The sequence below is a fragment of the Malania oleifera genome, chromosome 11 (genome assembly GCF_029873635.1).
Source record: "Malania oleifera isolate guangnan ecotype guangnan chromosome 11, ASM2987363v1, whole genome shotgun sequence".
Taxonomy (NCBI): Eukaryota; Viridiplantae; Streptophyta; class Magnoliopsida; order Santalales; family Ximeniaceae; genus Malania; species Malania oleifera.
Window position 1 is genome coordinate 9,107,231 of NC_080427.1, and position 20,953 is coordinate 9,128,183.

The window sequence follows — 20,953 nt, forward strand, 5'->3', positions numbered from 1 at the left end:
ACCTCCGAGGAAACTTTATATATGTCATCTGGGCATATTTTGAGAGTTAAGAGTGATTATTAAAGAAGTGTATCGTGTACATTTTGATTTCTTTAGTGAAATTTGTGTACCATTACTTCCGTGGATGTAGGTTTTTCCGAACCACGTAAATCTTTGTGTTGATCTTGTTCTAGTTGTATGTGTTATTTACATTCACTTGTTGTTGTTTATTCCACTGTGCATTTTCATTATACGATCTACATCACAACATCACCCTTGAAGGACCCCTCACCTTTTAAAATTATTTGTGATAGTTTAAATCCACAATTGTCCTTACTATAGCTAAAATTTTGGTAAGGGTTTTCATTAAGCATGGGAGTTTCCTTACACATCATAGAAAATGAGATTATTTTTATAGTTATAGAAAGCACAAATAATAAGTATTTTTGAAATTTTTCTATGCATATATTTGCCGCTTAAATTTCAATTCTCCTTGTAATGTCATCTATCACGCTTAAATTCTAGATGATACTTAATAAGAGACAAGACCCACATTATAAAATGGATGCTCTAGACTAATAAAATCGATGCCCAAGATTTAAAATATGAAAAAAAAAAAAAAAAAAAAGAAGCCAAAAGAGCAATTTAACTCCTTATACTAAAGTGACACGATGTGCACCTACCATATTAATCATAAATTAAGTTTTGAGGGGGGCGTAGCTAAACTTAAATTGTTATGACTTAAATTTACCACATTAGCCATGTTATGCAAAGTTGCAATGATGGTTGATCTTTCCTTCTTCTTTTCACTGCCTCATCAACATTTCTTCTCTCTCTCTCTCTCTTTGTAATCTTCGCTAAAAGTGGTTAGGCACCAGCCTAACAGAGACTTTGCAAACAAAATATTAAAATATTGACACAGTTTATTTATTTACTTACTTTAAAAAAGTGTGTACTGTGGATTGAGTTTGCTATGATGAAGTGTAGTTATTAATATAGCAGCATTCTCTCTTTTCTTGAAAGCAAAAGCCACCAAAAGAAGGGGTTTCTTTCTCAAAGAATATAACTGTTTTCAGGACCAGAAAAGTGCACCTTGCAATATCAATTCTTTGCAAAATTAACAGGTAAGAATTATTGCATGGGCAGATGTTGAGATTGGCATAGGATGAGGGGAATGGTATGTCATGGATACTTGTGAAAACAGCGTGTTAGTTTGTTCCAAGTCAGGCTATAAGTTGTGTGTTCTTGGGTAGTGTGCAATGGAATTGAGAAGTGTCTAAACCTTGGAAGTAATTAAATCCTTTGTCCTCTCCTTGAAACAAACCCTCAATGAAAGTGCTTTTTGACTTTTTCGTTAGCCCAAGGGCAGAAGATCACTACCTTTAAATTTAAGAAGCGGGTGGTCGACATGTTTCATTGCTTTGCAAATGATGAGAAGCACCAAAACAACTCTTATCTTTTTGACAATGATGCAGCTCTGCGTTTTTCCTCCACTTGCTTAAATTATCCCACCACCTACCCTCTTTCTCCCTCTGCTGTTTAGTGTATCCATCTGTGAAGTGTTAAGGTTGGAGAAAGAAATGGGGATTTCAGATTGTGTTTTGGGTGGGTCAGTTCTTGTTGCTCTCGTACTATCCCCAGTGGTTCATGGGGCGCTTGTCCCAGCTCTCTGCATCTTTGGGGACTCTGTATTTGATGTTGGAAATAACAATCGGCGTCTTACACTGTTGAAGGCAAACTTCCCTCCCTATGGAAGAGACTTCGTTACTCACAAACCAACAGGAAGGTTCTGCAATGGAAAGCTCGCCACAGACTTCGCCGGTTCTGTTCCTCACCAACTTCTTACTTCTGTGTGTGTGTGTGTGTGTGTGTGCCCGCACGCTGAATAGATTTTTTGTTTAATATCCTCATACACAGCTGAATACCTCGGATTCACTTCATACCCACCTGCTTACCTTAGTCCAGAAGCCAGTGGGAACAACATTCTGACAGGAGTCAACTTTGCATCGGCTGGGTCTGGCTATTTTGACAGTACAGCAGTGTTATATGTAAATAACAAGAGATATGCATCTCTCTCTCTCTCTCTCTCTCTCTCTCTCTCTCTCTCTCTTGACTTCTGTGGGTTTTGTAGGATGCCATTCCCCTAACCAGGCAGCTGGCATATTACAAGGAGCACCAACAAAAGGTTAAGAGTATGCTAGGGCAATACAAAGCTAATTCCATGTTCTCTGGTGCAATCCACCTTCTGAGCGCAGGGAACAGTGACTTCCTTCAGAACTACTATATCAATCCTTTGCTTAATAAAATATACTCGGCCGATGAATTCTCAGACATTCTCCTCAAATCATACTCTAATTTCATTGAGGTCTCTTTGTGCTTTGTCATTACATCCCACTGCACATTTCATGCTAATCTCTTTAAGATTTGCCATCATTTGTCAAATGCATGCTTCTTTTTCGCTTTCAGTGGCTCCATCTAGGATAATATTCCACCTAAACATCCTGCAGAAGAACATTATGAGGCCATTCAATCTGCAGATGTCAATTGCACCCTCTCACTCACTTGTTTCCTCTCATTGTTTTTTATTACTATCATGATCTTAATAGTTTCAAAATTATTGTCATAGATTTGAAAGTGGAAGGATACAGTTCTTAACCATGAGGACCAAACTTGTTCATTCTAGGATTATATTTATCAACTGTAATTTGTGTGTGTCTCAAATCTAAGATCATGACAGATTTATCTGGCTAGGAATGTTTCCTAAACAGAATACCACCTGAACTGTCCTCTTTTCCAATCAAAAGACAACAAAAAGAGAGAAAAAAAATGGAAGATATCATGTTCAATTGGTACAATGCGCTAAAATAATTTTTTAACCTTGCAAATGTTGCTCAAGATTTATATATATATATAAAAAAACAGCCAAAAAAATCAACAAATATGGTTTTCCTTTACCCCCATACAGAACACATTTGATCACAGGCATATCAGGTTTCAACTGTTAATGCTACCTCTAATTTCAACAAATGGGCTTCAACTGTTTCATTAACATCACCAAAACAGGTTCATACTGTTACAAACAGAATGCATAATCTAGAACATTTACAGAGCAATATACTTTCTGATGGAAAACTAGATGAATAATTTGTTCTTGACTTTTTCAATTAACACTAGTTAGAAGTACGATGAACTTGTAACAGTATATTGTGACAGACTCTGCATGGGTTGGGAGCAAGGAGGATTGGAGTAACAAGCCTACCACCAATAGGGTGTTTGCCTGCTGCTATCACCCTTTTTGGCTACGGAAGCAACCAATGTGTGGCAAGGTTGAACACGGATGCTATTTTGTTCAACGAGAAACTAAACAGCACTTCTCAAGGTCTGCGGAATAAGCACCCTGATCTCAAACTTGTCGTTTTCAATATCTACGAGCCACTCTTGGATCTGATCACAAAGCCCTCCGAAAATGGTAACGTGACTACTTCACAGTAAAAAGGAGCTAGTCATTACATTTGGATTTACTCATCAAAATATTATAAAAATATTAGGTTTCCAAAAATTCATCCAGTGAGCTGGTTAAATTTCATGGTTTTCAAAAACACAACGCAGCATTAGGAAGCAGGGAACTCAACTCATGTATGGAATTGTGTAGAATTTTGCAAAACTCTATAATTTTGTGTCATGATTTTTTTCTCACTTCGGAATCCCATGTTCAATTCCATGGTCCCAAATGTAGTGTGAGTAAAAATTATTTGATATGTATTGCTTTCCACAAAGTTCCAAGTTTTACTCAGCTCTCTTGGACAGGTTTCATTCTTCTCTTATCATGTGTCATGGAATCATGAAGGGACCCCCTAGGCCCCTATTGTTAACTCATGCATAAGATTAAAACAGTTCTATTTTCAACTGATTCAGATTTCATTGGTGAACTGATACACAATGTTACAGGCTTCTTTGAGGCAAGGAAGGCTTGCTGTGGAACAGGCATATTAGAAACTGCCATACTTTGCAATGCCAGATCTATAGGGACATGCTCCAATGCTACAGAGTACGTGTTCTGGGATGGGTTCCATCCCTCTGAAGCTGCCAACGAGGTCTTGGCTGGCGATCTGCTTGAACAAGGAATTCCCCTCATCTCTTAAGCAAATACTGTTATCAAGATTACAACAAAATAAAACTCTACCATTTAGTTCTACTATCTTCTTATACATTATATTGACCATCAGATATATGTCATTTATATATATATATATATATATATATATATATATATATATATATATGTATGCATATATATAGGTGGTTAGGAACGTTATTTCAGGTTTTAGTTGCTGATGGTGTGGTTTGCAAATCATTAGCTACATATATGCAAAGGGGATCCATCAAATGGTTCTATTAATAGAAATGGGTTACAACTGGTAAGGAGGAAATGGGATTAACCACTGAGGATATGGGATCAGAGAGGGTGTTAGAACAGATAGAAGGAAGAGTTGCGTTAAAATAGTAGAGATGCAGAGAGGTGTACAACTCTTGCTCCTACATGGTATTTGTCAGACTCTTCAGACCCAAAACCATATTCCAGACCACATCACATGTAATTTACACACACTCACACACACATACACCACATTATAAGCCTCAGAGATTACTTATAATTTTACATTCACATGTGTAAAGAACATTTACTGGCACTTCCACTTCCCTTTTCACATGAATAAAGAACACTTGGTTCTTCAATTCAATAATGAGTTTGCATTCTCAGAATTTCATTTTGACCGAGTCGTCCTAAATTTTTTTCCTAAAAAATGAAATGAGTGACCAGTAAATCGCCGAATGCAAATGATAGCATAACATTGACATTGAAAATAATAGACGAGAAATAGTTCTGCATTTTACATTCTTTGCTAGCAGGAGAATTTTGTTGACAGTTTTTTCTTCCCTGAAAGTTTTTAACCATGTATACATCCAGGGTACATGGGCGGGCTCCCCCTAATGGTCCTCAAACCACAAAATCTAAATGAAGATAGTAGCAGTAGTAGTAATAAAACAGAACATAAAACACAAAAAATATCAATCTGATTAGGAGGCCCTTCTCCAATCTCCACTATCATAATTACTGGAACACAATTCTTTCCTCCAAGCTTCTGTATCTCTCCGACGATTTCTCCAGCTCCTCCTCTCTCTCCAACGATTCGTCTGACCATTCCTCCAAGCTTCTCCGCTCTCTCCGACGACTCGACGATCCCTTCCAACCTCTGATCTGCCTCCGACGACTCCTTCCGATGTAGCATCTCTATTCAACGACCCCTTCGGAGCTCACGTCTCTTTCGAAGCTTGCGTCTGGCTTCGAAGACTCCTCCAGCTTCTCGTCTCTCTCCGACGAATCAAAGATCCCTTCCAACCTTTGATTCGCCTCCGACAACCCCTTCCAAAGTCTCTCTCCAGCCTCTCATCTCTCTCCGCGACCCCCTACAACCTTTCTGCTTCGATATTTCTTCTCAATCTCAGGTCTTCGCTCGAACTAATTCGAGTATTCAACTCACCCTCTCCAGTGTTGTTCGCAGCAGATTCCCAGGAGACTCTCTGCCACTGTCTCTTAAGGCTTTTGGTTTGTTTCAGTTTTAAATTTTCTCTTCTTTTTGCAATGTCATGGCTCATCTTATTTTTTAACATGAATTTCTTACCTAAAATTGGCCTATATGATATTTAAAAATTATGTGTTTTTTTTTTTTTCCATCATTTTAAAATTTCTCTCTTTTTTGTACTATAGATAAATTGATTTTTATTTATTAATTATTTTAAAAAAACCAGTCCCAAAATGCTTACGCCTACGCACTATTAACTTAAGGGTCACATAATGAAATTTTGAAAAAGAGTAATTGAACAAAGAGTAAGACTAGAAATGGAATCGCAGAAAATCAATTAGAGTTTATAACCCCAAAGGCCGAAGGCTGTATAGGTATTAACAAGATTTAGGCCTTGCCTAGAGCTTGAAAAATATATGAGAGTAAAAGAATATATGAAAGATCATTTTTTTTTTCTCTTTTGTCTATCAAGGAAAATGAAGAAAACAAAACATAAAGGTAAATCAATTTATTAGAATTTAGTCTGTATGTTATAAACAATTGCATTTGAACTTTCATTTTAATAGCATTTGAGATAGAAATAATACACAAAAAATTAGTTTCCTCCTTATTTTCCTTCCTATTTCTTTTCTTTCACAATTTTTTTTTTTTTTTTTTATCCAAACGAAGCCCAAAGGAGAAGTTTTGAAATAGAATGAGGATCTCTGCACATGGTTTACACTGTTTAGGACAAGGGAGTTGAAGAGAATGTAAGGAAGGATAGGTTGCCATCCAAATTTGGAATTTATATATATAATTCCAAAAAATATTTCCCCTCCATTGCCAAAAAAAATTTCCCCTCTAAAACAAAGGTTTGCAAAGGGGCATAAGTTATGTAATTTGTTTTTTTAGAACAAACTTTCTTATACTAACAATTTTTTCCTAAGCTTCTTTATATTATTATTTTTAAATAAATTTCAGTTACTCTGATTCAATAAAAACTGAACACTACATACAAGAGTTCTCTGCAAAATAGAGAACTTCTCTGTGTTTGCCTTGGCTTCCTCTTCTATGACCACTCTCTCTCTCTCTCTCTCTCTCTCTCTCTCTCTCTCTCTCTCTCTCTCTCTCTCAATACATTCACAAACTTTCATCATTCATATTATTCAAAATTCCATTTTTTCCCAGTATGTTTTAAGCTTTACTATGCAACATTCTAAAACTTCTTGAATATATACAAGTAATTCTTGTTCTTGATGTTTGAAATCAGTTATTGAGAGCCATTTTCAATTTCATCTATTTGTCATAGTGGTAGACTTGGCAAAATGGATAAATCCATTAATTCACATCGAATTTGATCCTCCTAAACCTACTCATATCCAATTCGCATGCTTAATAAGTAGGATTTGAATTGCAAATTGTTCATCGAATTATCTGCCAAGTTTGCCACGGATCCAATCTGATCAGCGAATGCTATGATGTGACGAAACAAAACATGGCAACTAATGATAGAGATTTTCTTGGTTTATAGTTATTAAGATTCATGTTTAAGAACTAGCTTTTACGCTTTTATATTTAAATTTATATGGAAAATTAAACAGCATTTTTTAGAGTTACGATTAGTTATTCATTTAAATTTATATGGTAGTTTTTTATGTTTATGGCTATAGTCATAAGAATAGTTATGCTCTTTATTGAGTAAATGCTTTTACAATCTACCAATTATAAATTTAGACATAACTTCAATTATCATGTTATGAAATAAATGGAAAAGATATTCTTAGGAATGATGAATTCTCTGCCAAGCACCATAGATTATCTGATCCAAACTGCCAGTTAGTTGATTTAGATATGAATAGTAATTTGTTTTACTTAATCATCCACCACAGATTCGAGTTGTGGGGATGCTTTTATTTTCATCATATGCTACTATTTGCTTGCTACATATCATGTGTGTGTGTGTGTGAGAGAGAGAGAGAGAGAGAGAGAGAGAGAGAGAGAGAGAGAGAGAGGGAGGGAGAGAGAGACTACATGCCTCATCAACTAAAGAAGGAACCAAGTGATCATATATCATGTAGCTGGATGAGCCGAGGGCGCCAGGACACCCAGCGTAACCGAAAAAAAAAAAAAAATGGGAGCACAAATACCGGTACAATTCATGTTACACTTTTATATGCATCTCTTGCTACATGCTTTTTTCCTTTCTTTTTTTTTTTTTTTGTATTTTAATATCTAAGGTATGTTGGTAATTTCATACTTATCTACTTAACTTTACATTCTCTTTCCTTCCCTTATGTTCCCCTCCATTCCTTTACAAACTCTATATCCCCTTCCCTTCTAAACTCTTAAACAAAGTGCTGAGAAAAGTAGAGAAATTTGAAAATAACTTTTACCTTCTTTGAGAAGGCATATGACAGGATACTCAAGGAAGCTTACTGTAGTGATTTAGGACAGCCAAGAGAGAGGAGAAAAGAGAAAAAGAATAAGGAGAAATGGAAGACAAAATTGAGAGCAGAAATTGGGCAGAAGGAAGAGAAGGCAGACAAGAGAAGGAGAGAAAGAAGAAGAATGAGAAGAGAAGTTGATATGAGAGAGAGAGAGAGAGAGAGAGAGGGGGGGGGGGAGGAGAAGAGCCAAAAGCTTAGGGAAAAGATTCAATCAATTATCAAATTACGATGTTTATACATAACATAAACCCTAAAATGATTTTTTTAGGAAGAATAAAACCCTAAAAAGTTGACAGCCAAAAAGTACAAAATAGTCTCATAATTAAATTAATTTAAATAATCAAATGTCCTAAAAATCAAAATAAAATCCCTAAATTCTAACACTTCCAAGTCAGATATGATCTCCTAGAATAACAAGTAGGCACCATCTAGTCATCCACCAAACCACCCCAGTTAGAGAAAACTAAACCTCAAGTTTTGAAATAGTGTAGTCGCAAGAACTCCATTTGGAACAACACTAACCAAGCATCAAGACAAGAAGTGGTGTTAACTATGTTGTATCATCAATCATTTAAGGAGCATCTAGACCCTTCAATACAAGAAGTATCACTTAAAAAGTTCACATGATCAATTTTGTGATCAACAAGGATAGTGGCAGCACAAGAGCTCAAACTAGAGAACCAGTAACTCAACCAGTGACATCACCTGCAAGCATCATAGAAGACTCCAACATCCTTTTCCTGAAAAAAATAAATTATTTAAATATTCAAATTTAATGGAAAACTAAGTAAATATGCATTCAGTTCATATTCAAGAATTAAAGGAAAAGCTTCATTATGTTTGATAAAGCAGTGGAGGGGAAAGAAACAGGTGATAAAGGCACACATCATCTAAAGGTGGTTCTCAGCATGTCAACATTAGGCCCAATGACCCAGGAATCTTCAAAAGATACTAAACTGGACAGCTAGCATCCATTCTTTTGGTTAGGAAATGACATTTGTAGTTCAAAAACTGTTGACAAGCATCTCAGTCCCAACAGTTGACAACGCATCTAGAATTTCATTGCAGATCTCAACAACAAAGTGTAGTAACAAGTCATGGTCCTCCTGTAGCCTTAGAATAAGCATCAACTATGTCTAGGGTCACCAAATATAAGTCTAGGGCCTCATCCTAATAGGATGACTCATGACTTATGTTCATGGAAGGATCAAGAAATTCAACCCATTCAAAAGCTCCTAGATGTAAAAACTTCCATCACTATTTCCTTTCAAATATTTACTTGCCTGTATGCCAGCACCTTTATGCCTCTCGGCTGCATAATACCAATTTTCAATGCCCTTCAGTCCCTTGCAAGTATATTTCTTGTTCTCCAAGTATAGGCTTCCAATGCTTGGAGGATGAGAAAACTAATTTAGGAAACCTAAATAAACAAATACTAGTTTCATAAATGATAACCTAGAATCTTTATTGCTAGATAAGATTATACTAGAATCTTGAAGATACAAATCTAGTAAGATTACCCTAAATAAAATAAACGAAAATTCAATAAAATTAGAAAATTAAAGATGACTCTTGTTTCTGTGTCGCATTACCCAAATTAGAAAGAATTTGGCCTCAAATTTTAAAAATCTGAAGGATAAAGAATAAAAACCAACAGTAAGCTTGATGGAGACCTCGGCAAGTTGTTGGCTTCAATGCAGCACGAGTGTATGATGGAAAAGCCCATGGAGATGTAGCTGGCAAGTTTACTTGGATTGATTAATTTAATAGTTCGAGGATCAGACTCCTAATGCAGTGGTTCTTTAATCTTAATTGTAGCTTCCTCAACTATCTCAACGTGTTTGGGCTTGGACTCCCAATGCAGTGGTTCTACAATTTTAATAGCATCTTCAACTACCTCTGCTACCTCTTCCCTCGTGAACAGAATGGAAGGCCTCTCTTTTGATTACAATAATCATGATCAAAGAACGATATAAGGGTGTGAACTGAAGCATAGAATCAAGCTTGCACATCCTAGCATCAATCTAGTCCAATGCAGAGATAAAGGTGGTCGCCATTTTTTTTCGGTTCTTATTTTTTAACATTTTTAATCTGCAGTATGGTTCAGTCAGATCTGGTTGAACTGGTTTGCTTCAGACTGGTTTGACTGAACCAGTTTGATTCAATAGCAGTTAGCTAGCTCCATCAAGAGTGGCGACAGCTTAACGATGATCTGTGGGGATATGAACAAATGGAGAAGGAAGCTGTATGAGAAAATGGCCTGAGCAACCTACACTTCATTGATGATGCTGTGGCTTATCCCAGCGACGATGTAGAGTTTTTCTCCAGCGAGCATGTGGGTCAGTTAAGATGCCCACAGAGATCTGCTCTGGTGACGACAAAACAGTGGCCTGCTTCAACAAAGGATGCAAATTCTTGGTCTTCTGTTTCAGAAACAAAAATTCTTGTCACATTAAAGGGGTTTGATGGCTAGTGCAGCACTACACAAACACACACATTTGCATATATGGAACCTGTTCTTTAGCCTTTGTGGCAGCACAGTTTTATTTCTCTGCAACTGCAACTTCTTTCTTCATCGCACCACTTTCTTTCTTTCTTCTTTTTTTTTTTTTTTTTTTTGTTTTTGCTTTTTTTCCCAACTAGAAATGAAAAAAGATTGAACAGTGATATTTAGAGAACGGCTGGCATGGTGGTGAAGGTGGAGGCAGAGATGGTGTTAGCAGAAAACAATTTATGTTAAAACTGCGAACCCTGTGATTTAAGTGAAAACTAGAAGAAAATCATGTTGAAAACTAGCAGCCACGACTATTTGAGTTGAAATCACAAACCCTGACAAATTACACTGAAAGCCATGTCAAATCAAAGTCCGCTCTAATACCACTTGATGCAGGACCAATGTCGTGCTATTTTAATTCTCTATTTCCCTCCCTAAAACTAACATAGGAGGCCTTTTATAGGCTTACAGCACTTGGAGAATAAGGAAATTGTAAACCTAAATAAACCAATATAACAGTTTCCTAAATGATAATACCCTAGAATCTTTATGAACGTCACACTAAATGAGAACTTCGTGTCTACCACAGGAGTAGACATAATATAGGGTCTTTATGAATATCTAAGTTCTATGATTCAAATATTTGACAGCTATATGTTGGTCTGGTTTTTAGGGATTTCATGTTATGTATCATTAATTGCCATCAATCCCTAGAGATTGTTTACTTATTTAGCACTCGGAAAAAACCTACATAAAGGCTTGACCTGTAACCATGAAGAGCAGTTTGGAATATTGGGCATTCAGCCATAATTGAGTTGGGTCTTCATTTGTTAGTCTCCCTCTTAATTTCCTACTTTTTTCTATTAATTTCCTGCATCCTTCTTTTGTGCCAATCAGTCTTGCATCAATTTGGTATCAAAGCCTCATTTTGATCCTCCCTTTCTACAATCACAGACCACCATCCACCATGCCAGCATGGCCATCTGACAATCGCCAGTCAAATCTTACCAGCCACAGCTGAAACATTCTATTGTATTCATCACACCCATAACCACCACCCACAGCACCCAACAGCTAAAAAACTTCATCAATGTCACACCAGGGAACCCCAATCCTTCATCATTGTCACAGCGAGGGAAGGAACAAAAAAAAAAAAAAAAAGAGATATCTTGCTGCTGTTGGCTAGGGGCTACTACCAGAAAAAAGAAGCAGGAGCACAATGCAGGGTGCTGCTACTGCTGTGGCTGTATCAGAAGTAACACCACATCACCACCACCTTCGTCATGGAGAGAGAAGCCTAACCAGCACAGTACCATCATTGTCAAAGCAACTACATGCTGACCATTGCACATTTCCACCACTGCAGATTCATGGCTCTGCAATCTTCCACTGGCATCTGCTATTGAACATGAAAAAATTACAAATTCCTCACAAGTGCAGTCCCATTATCTTATTTCTTTATTTTTAACTGTGTTCCCTTCCCGCAAGGAACAACAAAGGCCAGCCCTTAACTGCATAAGCCCATCCAGTTATAACCTGATCCACCTATATCAAGCCCAAAACCCAAAACCCAAAACCCAACCAGTTGATTAGGTTAATCTGATCCAACTCATTCTTCCAAAAAAAAATCAGAAGCAAAATAAATTTGTAGGGTTCAATACCTAGAAATGCCTAGCTTTATTCAGTTTTACACCTCTGTAACCTGCCACAGTAGCCACACCATCTTCTTCTCAACATGGTTTTCAGAGAACACTTGAGAGAAGATATCCAGCAGAAGGCTATGACGATGAAGAGATATTGATGCATGCAGGAAATGACTTCAATTATATTGACATGTTGAAGAAATGTAGGTTATTGATGATACACCTACCGTTCCTTCAAAGACAAAATAAAAATGATTGCAAAGTCCTTTTTAGATGAACTATGTCTAAAGATGCACTTGTGACAAGAATCCGAGCAGAGCAAAACGTTGAGAGTGCAAGCATTTCCGGGAAACATCTATTAGATTCTACACTTGAATTCATGCACACCTTTTGGTGCTTCTGTTATGAACAAAAATCAGAAATTCAGAATTATGTCATGCTTTATTGAAGAATATAGAAGGATTTGAAAAAATAGGAAAGAAGGTTCAAGAATCGGAAAGGAGCGGGCTATCCTTTCCACAAAAAAAAAATTCAATGCTTACTCATCAAAGTTTGAAAGCCAGCAGAAGTACTCTTGAATAATTCTTTGGTTTAATGGATAAAAGTGCAGTTGACGTTACATTAGTAAAAGCATTTTGTGTTTATGGATAGCATTTAATGTCTTAAAAACCTGCAACTCCATGAAATGATGACAGCCATCAATAAAACACCCAAGGCTTATAAAAGCATCATCTTTTGAGAAAGTATGGACCTTCTTTCTTGATGAGGTCAAGCGAACTGTTGAGAAAGATCCTGCTAAAGACACTTTCTGTATGGGTGTCCTTCAGGTATATCTAATGGATGGAGTAATAAAAAGTACAAGTTTGGTAATTAGAACTACTTTAAGTCGCAAAGATAAGATTAGTCACCATATACACTGCTAAAAACTTGTATATAGGAGGTATGCTTTGACAACTATTGCAGCTCTTTGAAAGACTAGTTCAAGTTCAGTAATGAGAAAACAAAAGAAAATTGAGCTTTTATTACTGAGTGCAGATGAGGTGAACACTTTTTGAATAAGGTGTGCAATATATTGGCCACTACAAAACCAATTTGACAAACACAGGCCGATTATGGGTGTGGTTTATGAAACAATTGATACTATGCTTGGGGCCATTAAGGATGTTACAAGAAATAATATATGTGGAGATTCTCACCCACGAGTTGAATGAATAATGCTTAGGAATGGGAAGAAAAATGAATGTTCCGATGCATTGCGCTGGATTTACTTAATCTCCTAGATTTTATGATGTTGCCTACGTTACTACTCCTGCCCCTAGGAGGACTATTATATATACCTTATGAAGATAAATAAGCAATTGCTGGAGTATTGAAAGATTTTGAAAAAATAGGTACTGACATAAAGGCCTTTTTTAGAGCGGGTCAGCTAATTATGGTTCAGACACACTACAGTTGGCTGAGGTAGCACACAGACTTTGTCTCAGCCAGTCGCAACATCATCTGCAAAGAGGAACTGGAGCACTTCCTCATATATACGCAAGAAGAAGAGAAACCAGTGATTATTTACTTCGAGCTTTTTTTTCCCCTACAGAGATTATCATGCTTACACTTGTTCTTACTTTTAAAAACAAAATCTTTCTTGCACGTGAAATTTCAATTATGTAAAAATAGGCTGAATTTTTCATGGGTGAATAAGTTTGTATTCATTCACTAAAACAATCGATTGAATCTCAGTTCCAAGAAAACTACGCAGAAGGGTCAATCAAAAAGTGAGATGTTGATTTAGACTTAGAGGATACCGCAATAGATAATTCCTACATAAAACTAGAGAATTTGAAATAGTAACTCTGGATCATGATGAGGATTTTGACATCCCTTGACCTTCCAAAGTACGAGGCTAGAGCAGATCAAAAGTACTATAATTCAAAATTGTTATGGATAGAACTCCAGTTCTCAAGCTACTACTACTAATTCAAGGCTAAAGGGTAAGGTCTCAACAAGTATAGATTTCAAATTTTCTTCAAGGTAGACAAAATTCAACATACAAAGATAAAGGGAAGAGGCTATATTTTAATTTTCATTACTTTCCTATCATCTCTTAGCATTCAGTTTAGTTGGTACTCTTGGAGATTTTTATTTTTAATTTTACTTCTTTACATTATTATTTCTTTATGCAGTTGAACTTTGATTGGAGATATCATTCCATGTTATATGACAAGTAACGTACGTTGTTCCTGCTCCCATTCCGTCCACTGTAATAATCCGCATTCCACATCATTGGTTAAGATGGATAAGTTGTTGCATAACTCCAAAAGATGAAACTAGGAACAGACATCTTTGTAGTAAGCTAGGAGTAGATAACACATCAATTAAGTAAGAGAATTTAACTGACATCAGCGCCATGGTCTTAAATTTCCACGAAATTGTCGACATTTCGGTTGAAATTTCCGGTTTCTGTCACCCTCGAAATCGAAATGGCTGTCGATTTCCGTCTTGCATATTTTCCATTGAAATCTCAACGAATCATCCCAAATTTTATCGAAATCTCGAAATTTCAGCGTAACTTGTCGAAATTTTAATTATACAATGAAATTTCCTTGGAATTCAAATACGAGATTTAGGAGTGAAGTGAAATTTCTCTTTTAATTTAATTTTTTTCTAAACAAAATATTATTACAAATGCTTTTTGAAATTATATGAAAAAATAAACTCACAACAACATTTTATTTAACCATTTATGTCTAAATTATCATTATTTGTATAATAAATAACAATTAAATGATTTATAAATTTTATTTGTATGAGCTAAATATGTTTACTGTACATTATCTTACAAATGTTTGATACACATACTATATTACAACTTTTACACAACATAGATGTATTTAACTTGTAATATATTAGTCCTAAAACTTACATTATTATGTTTGTTAACCATTTCTAAAGTTTCACAAAGAATTTCATGCTTTACTACAGATTTCCGTTAAAATCGAAATCGAAATTTACATTGAAATTGAAATTTCTATTGAAATTTCCATACTTTTGGAGTTTTGAAATTTGAGTCAAAATCGAAATTTAAGAACTTGATTAGCACAATATAGCTCTGAGAGGATGTTGTCCCTAAATCAAGAAAAAATGCAAAAAAACAAAAACAAAGACAAAACCAAAAACAAAAAACCAAATAAAACAAAACAAAACAAAAAAGAAAAAAACAAACAGAATAAAACAATAAGATTTTAAATAGAAAAAGCAACACCTCCTAGTGGTACTTAACACACTACTGTTGCTGCCACGGCTGTGGTAGAAGAAGCTGACGGGAATAAAGGATGCGTTTATTACAGAATATAAGCAGACACTAACGCTATTAATAAAGCAGAGTGTTAAGGATTTAGAAAGATGATTCAAACTATTTCACCTGAAACAATAATTTCCAGAGGTCCTAAGAGAGTTCAAACCCAGCATTCGAGTTGATAGCATAGAGTAGCTTTGCTCTCATAGTGCTAGGACGTTTGTATGTTGGAAGCTGTAATCACATTAAGCAAAACATGAAAACATGCCAGTTTCAAAAAATTGACATAGTTGAACAAGCTCTTGTAATAAATACTGAGCAAATTAGTGTGGGAAATTCAGTACCTTCAGAGTATTATAGCAGGTGGAAGCTGATGGAAGGCGTTCCACATCCTGCCCTCCAATCATTGCCCAAACGGGCACATCACATGCAACCTAAGCAGGATCAAATTCCCCGTTATAACTTAGATAAAAAATTCAATCCTTTCTATAAACTGGAATCATTAAAATGTTGATAAAAAACCAGCAGGCATCAAGAACCACAGCCGTTTATGCTTAAGCTAAATTCCATAAGCCTCTTTTATTTGATTTTATTTTATTTTTGGAGTGAGTGAGAAATGAAGGCAATTGTTAATTCCTCCTAACAAATACTAGCATGAAATGGATTGAATGCGGATAAGGGGTTGACTTTGTCATGAAAAGACCTAATGGTTTCTTGTTCTGTCCAAACTTTGACATTGCAGGTTCATCGGTATAGGAGAATATGTTTCCCCAAAAAATGCCAAAGCAAGTGCTCTTTTACAAAAGGTATGCGAACATGATGAGACAACAAAGAAAACACATCTGTGAAAGTCAAAGATGAAAGTGCATCATCCCCTCCTACTAAACATGTGAAGTCTTGATCCACCAATTCCACCCACATTTAATTTTCTCCTAAGCGTACTCCTTCCCTAAGAATGCCATCTATCCCTTGAAAGCACCAAATGATGAACATAAAGGGGAGGCACAAAAACAATGCTACCCTATAACAATCAGGAGGGAGACAGATGATCCTTAAAATCGCCAGCATCATGTTCCCAACCAAATGCACCACAAAACTCCAAAAATAGCTCACTTCCATAGCATCTTTGCCGCCTCACCAGTTATCACTACCCCCACAGTTCTCCAAACAATCAAAAATATTTTTATTTCAAAAATTGAAAAAAAAAAAAACACATAACATGAGCTTGAGTCTCACCATTAGAATGACAGCGAACAGACACGTCTAGATTTAAAGCTTTATAAGGCATTTAGGCCTTCTTTTTTGCAACAAATCTTATGTATTAATTCTATAAAGAGTCCGCAAACCAAGTAATGGCTTCAACTTTGGAAGGAACTTTGACTTTCCAAATAACATAACCCAAAGAAAAAACACTGAATAATGGAGCCAAAAAGTAAATGGGCTAAAAAATATTTGTAAGAAAATTCCCCAGAAGCACCTAAAGACCAGATCTTAGTATAATTATGGGAAAGTAATGAAAGGCATCAACAGTATTTGAACATCAACATTGTTAGGGTCGTGCTAGTATAGTACACTACAGGGTAATACTTGTTTAGAGGAATTTTTGTCCCCATAAATATTTTATATAGAATATACTGATCGGAGAGAGAAATTCCCCCCTAGCTGACTGCATTGCCTCCATCCTCACCCCCTTGTATGAATTTCATCCCCAGTACTGCTGTTTTTCTAGGCTATAATTGATATTTCTCAGATTCACAACTATCAGACCTCTAAACCTCTCTAAACTGGACTAATTTGACATGGTAATACCTTTTCCCCTCCTCTCTTCTTTTCTCTCCCACAGCAACTCATAAATTAAAATATCTTTTCAGTTCGAGAGTCATTTAGGGTTTCATATCCTTCTCTTCTCAGCCGTGCGCATCTCTTACGAGTGCAGTATGGGTTTGTAGTTGTCTGCCAATGTGAAGGGAATCGCACACTGCTCCACTGTTTCTTCTTGTTGGCTGTGGCATGGTGATGTTATGATGCCATCTGTGTTCATGATTGGTTGCTGGAAATCTTGTTTCAGTTTCTGGTTGGTTTCAATTTAATTCTTGATCACATGCTTGCATCTGCTTCAAGCTGCTGCCAAATTGTGTAGAGATCACCTGGGCTTCTGTTTCAGTACTTCCAATTATTCATCATGGTGTGCTCTATTTTGTGTTGTTACACGACTTTCCATGATTCTTAAGGCTCCATTTATGCCTCCGATTCCTCCTACGAAGCTGTAGCTTCACTTTGCCACAGTTGCCTCATGAAATCTAGGAGTGCAGTTGTGTGCTGCCCATATTTTGCTTTGTTTTTGGGTTGCTTTAGTTTCTGTCTTCCTCCAGTTTCTACTGGCCTTCCTCATGGTTAATTGATTCCTTTTGACTGGGCAGCTCACAGTCATAAAGTCGCTGGTTCTGCAAATTATCTTTCATGGCCACAGGCTGTGAGGATGTATATTAATGCACAAGGGAAGACTTATATTTGGTGCAGGATTCCCTATATCATGACTCAAGAGATTGTGAGGGCTCGAAAATAGAAGATGATACAACTCTTTTGTGGGGGTGGAATAGTGTTGAACTGAAGGCTGCAACTAATCAGATGTTTCACTGGACAAACAAAGCCATTTGGAATGATCTCTTTGAAAGCTTCTCTCAAGTATCAAACTCATTTCTCACATAGGTAACAAACTCATTTCCCTCTAAAAAAAGGTTTATAGGGGGGGTCATACAAGAGGTAGTTATGATGGTACTTATGTCTCTGCTCATTGCAGTAAGAAAAACCACACTGTTGATCATTGTTGATCTCCATGACCGAGGAAAAACTAACATCAGCCAACCAGTTCTTTGCCAGTGGTGATTTTGAAGAGGATCCTAATAGCAGACGTGGTCCTCTACCATGCCATTCCAGGAGTATAATAAAGTGGTTTACATCAGTAACTTCGAACTCAAGCCTCTAATATGAAGTTCTACTGTGGCCCATTTAGGTAACACATGGCTTCTAGCCACTTTATCCTCACATCCCACATCACATGTAGACTTGATTTATTTTAGTCCTAGGAACCTGGTACTCAATACTCAAAAGTTTCACTTGCCAATGGTTCAGTTGCTAAGTTTTTTTGTTGTGGAGAATGGAGATATTATGTCTTTTCCATATATTATCTGTACATGTGCCCATGATCTTAAATTTCCACAAAATGGTAGAAATTTTCATTCAAATTTCTGTTTTCCATCACCCTCAAAATCCAAATGGCAGTCAATTTCAGTCTTACAAAATTTCCATCAAAATTTAGTAGAATCAACTGAAATTTGTCAAAATCTCAAAACTATAGCCAAATTTTGTCAAATTTTTAACTATAGAATGAAATTTCCTTGGAATTTAAATATGAAATTAAACATAAAGTGAAATTTCTCCCTAAATTTATCTTATTTCTTTTTTGAAACCAAAAATTATAACAAGGGCTTTCAAAATTATATGAAAAATTAAACTTAGATAGTAGCTACAACATTTTATTCAGCTTTTTGCTAAATTATCTTTATTTGTATAATAAACACTATTTAACTACCTATTAATTTCATTTATATTACCAAACATGTTTGATATTTATATTACAGCTAGACACCTCATACACAATATAGCTATCATTGATGTATTTATTTTATAATATATTACTTTTAAAACTTGTTTTCTTATGTCTATTAACCATTTCTAAAGTTTCATAAAAGAATTCCAAGCTTTACTACTAGTTTCCATCATTCTTTTAAGATCAAAATTGAAATAGACATCAAAATCAAAATTTCCATAGAAATTTCCATATTTTTTAAGCTTCAAAATTTTAGTTGAAATCAAAATTTAATCCCTTGCATGTGCCTAAATTTCTCTTGAATTTGTTACCGATGAACCATTTGACAAGGACTCATAAATGTTTATCAACCTTTTATCCTTCTTATGGTGTTATCCAACATCTACAAACTAGAGATCATTTGGAACTACTTATACAAAAATATTTTTTTTTTTTTTTTTAAAAAAACTTATCTAAAACAGTAATTATTTAAAAGTAGTCTGGGAATACTTATTATAAGTATTTTTTCAAATAAGTACTTTTTTCAGAAAAATTAATTTTTTTTTTTTTTTTTAAGTTAGTCTGGAAAAGTACTTTTAAAAATTACTTAGTGTAAATCAAACACTACTTATTGACACAAGTACTTAATTTAAGTACTTTCTCCTGAATTTGTTGCCCATGAGCCATTTGACAAAGACTTAAATATCTAGCAACCTTTTATCCATCTTATGGTGTTATCCTGAGAAATTTGGTAGAGGGGTTCAGAAAGACAGCCTCTATTATCCTGATGTAGTTATGGTTCCATTTTCTCTCATACGACATATCTGTCTCCCCATGGTGTTTCTTTGGATCAATGACATGCACCATATTTTTAAAGCTTCGGAATTTTAGTTGAAATCGAAATTTTTTGTTCATGAGCCATTTGATAAAGATTCTTAAATGTTTAGCAACCTTAGATCCTTCTAAGTAAAGTTTGGAAAGAGGTGTTAAGAAAGACAGCTTCTATAACCCTGATGAAGGTGGTTGTGGTTCCATTTTCTCTAATACAACATACCTGTTCTCCTCATGGTGTTCCTTAGAATTAAGGGCTTGCTCAACTCAGACACCCATCTCTTCTAAAGCAGTAGCAAATCTTTCCCAGTCATCTAAGTCTCTTTCTCATATGAAGTGTCAAGCATGTCAATTAAGAAAGCATAGAAAGTCTTCCAATCATTCTAGGGGTCTCATAGTGAGTCCTTATATTTTTCTATTCATTAACAAATCTGCAATATGTGCAGGGTCGAGAACTGATTTCATCAACAGCATTTTGTTTCTTCTGTACATAATTTCTTTACAATGAATTAGTTGTATCTATTAAATGATAGATATGGATTTCTTGATGGAATCCATCCAATTTTATAGTCAAATAAAGAATCAATCTAGCATTGGCACTAAATAGTTTTTAGTCTGATAATGCTTTTGGATTTTATCCAAGTTCAATTCAGAGCTTTTGTTTAGATAAAGGGATCATTTGCTTGTTTTCATACTCCTCGAGAGAATGGGTAATTGAAAAGAAGAATAGGCACTTACTTGACATAGAATGGTCCTTACCATAGTTTTCAAAAACAGTGGCAGTCTCTGTACAGTAATGGTCATTGTGTAATGGTCACAGCCATTTTGAATGTTATGCATTATGCCACATTCATGAATTTGTTTATGCGATTAGCAAACTTCTTAAAACTTACAGATTCACATGTATTAACTCCAAAATCTTACATACCAAAGTCTTAAATGATTATTTCCAAAATTTTAGATCAAGTTACAGATAGCATATGCTAAACATGTTGGATGTTATATTGGTTCTTTTGTCACCAAAGGGAGAGTCCTTGTGGTTGCCTAATCACCATTCAATTGAGTAATCTATCTAAACTAAGAAATCATAAAATACAGAACATATTTATATTTCATA

At 35.6% G+C, this 20,953-nt stretch overlaps 2 protein-coding genes across 7 annotated transcripts in view; one reads left to right on the top strand and one right to left on the bottom strand.

The window, feature by feature from the left end:
• Positions 1 to 1,194: 1,194 nt before the first annotated feature.
• LOC131168439 (GDSL esterase/lipase At5g03810-like) lies at positions 1,195 to 4,174 on the top strand. Of its 2 annotated transcripts, none has more exons than XM_058127865.1 (5): positions 1,195 to 1,800; positions 1,897 to 2,027; positions 2,111 to 2,344; positions 3,193 to 3,448; positions 3,928 to 4,174. In XM_058127865.1, the coding sequence occupies exons 1-5, from the start codon at positions 1,560 to 1,562 to the stop codon at positions 4,119 to 4,121; spliced, it is 1,056 nt and encodes a 351-aa protein (XP_057983848.1). In that variant the 5' UTR covers positions 1,195 to 1,559; the 3' UTR covers positions 4,122 to 4,174. The 2 variants fall into 2 exon arrangements, with proteins under 2 accessions (XP_057983848.1, XP_057983849.1); XM_058127866.1 differs by having other exon boundaries at positions 2,111 to 2,164.
• The window catches only part of LOC131168438 (E3 ubiquitin-protein ligase UPL7), a 90,086-nt gene continuing 72,130 nt past the window's right edge, over positions 2,998 to 20,953 (bottom strand). For 2 of the 5 annotated variants that reach the window (XM_058127861.1, XM_058127860.1), the window contains exons 13-15: positions 15,761 to 15,850; positions 15,543 to 15,650; positions 2,998 to 3,457 (exon numbers count right to left, since the gene is read on the bottom strand). In XM_058127861.1, the coding sequence (XP_057983844.1) occupies positions 15,567 to 15,650; positions 15,761 to 15,850 (174 nt within the window). In that variant the 3' untranslated portion in view covers positions 2,998 to 3,457; positions 15,543 to 15,566. Of the gene's footprint in view, positions 3,458 to 8,279; positions 8,731 to 15,542; positions 15,651 to 15,760; positions 15,851 to 20,953 lie in introns of those variants that run through there. The other 3 variants (XM_058127863.1, XM_058127859.1, XM_058127864.1) reach the window with 2 other exon arrangements.

Bases quoted from the DNA above. Each gene is read 5' to 3' on its own strand.
- LOC131168439 (XM_058127865.1), top strand. From the start codon at position 1,560: ATGGGGATTTCAGATTGTGTTTTGGGTGGGTCAGTTCTTGTTGCTCTC. The intron at 1,801-1,896 runs GTTCTGTTCCTC...CCTCATACACAG, and splicing joins GCTCGCCACAGACTTCGCCG to CTGAATACCTCGGATTCACT. The intron at 3,449-3,927 runs GTAACGTGACTA...ACAATGTTACAG, and splicing joins CACAAAGCCCTCCGAAAATG to GCTTCTTTGAGGCAAGGAAG.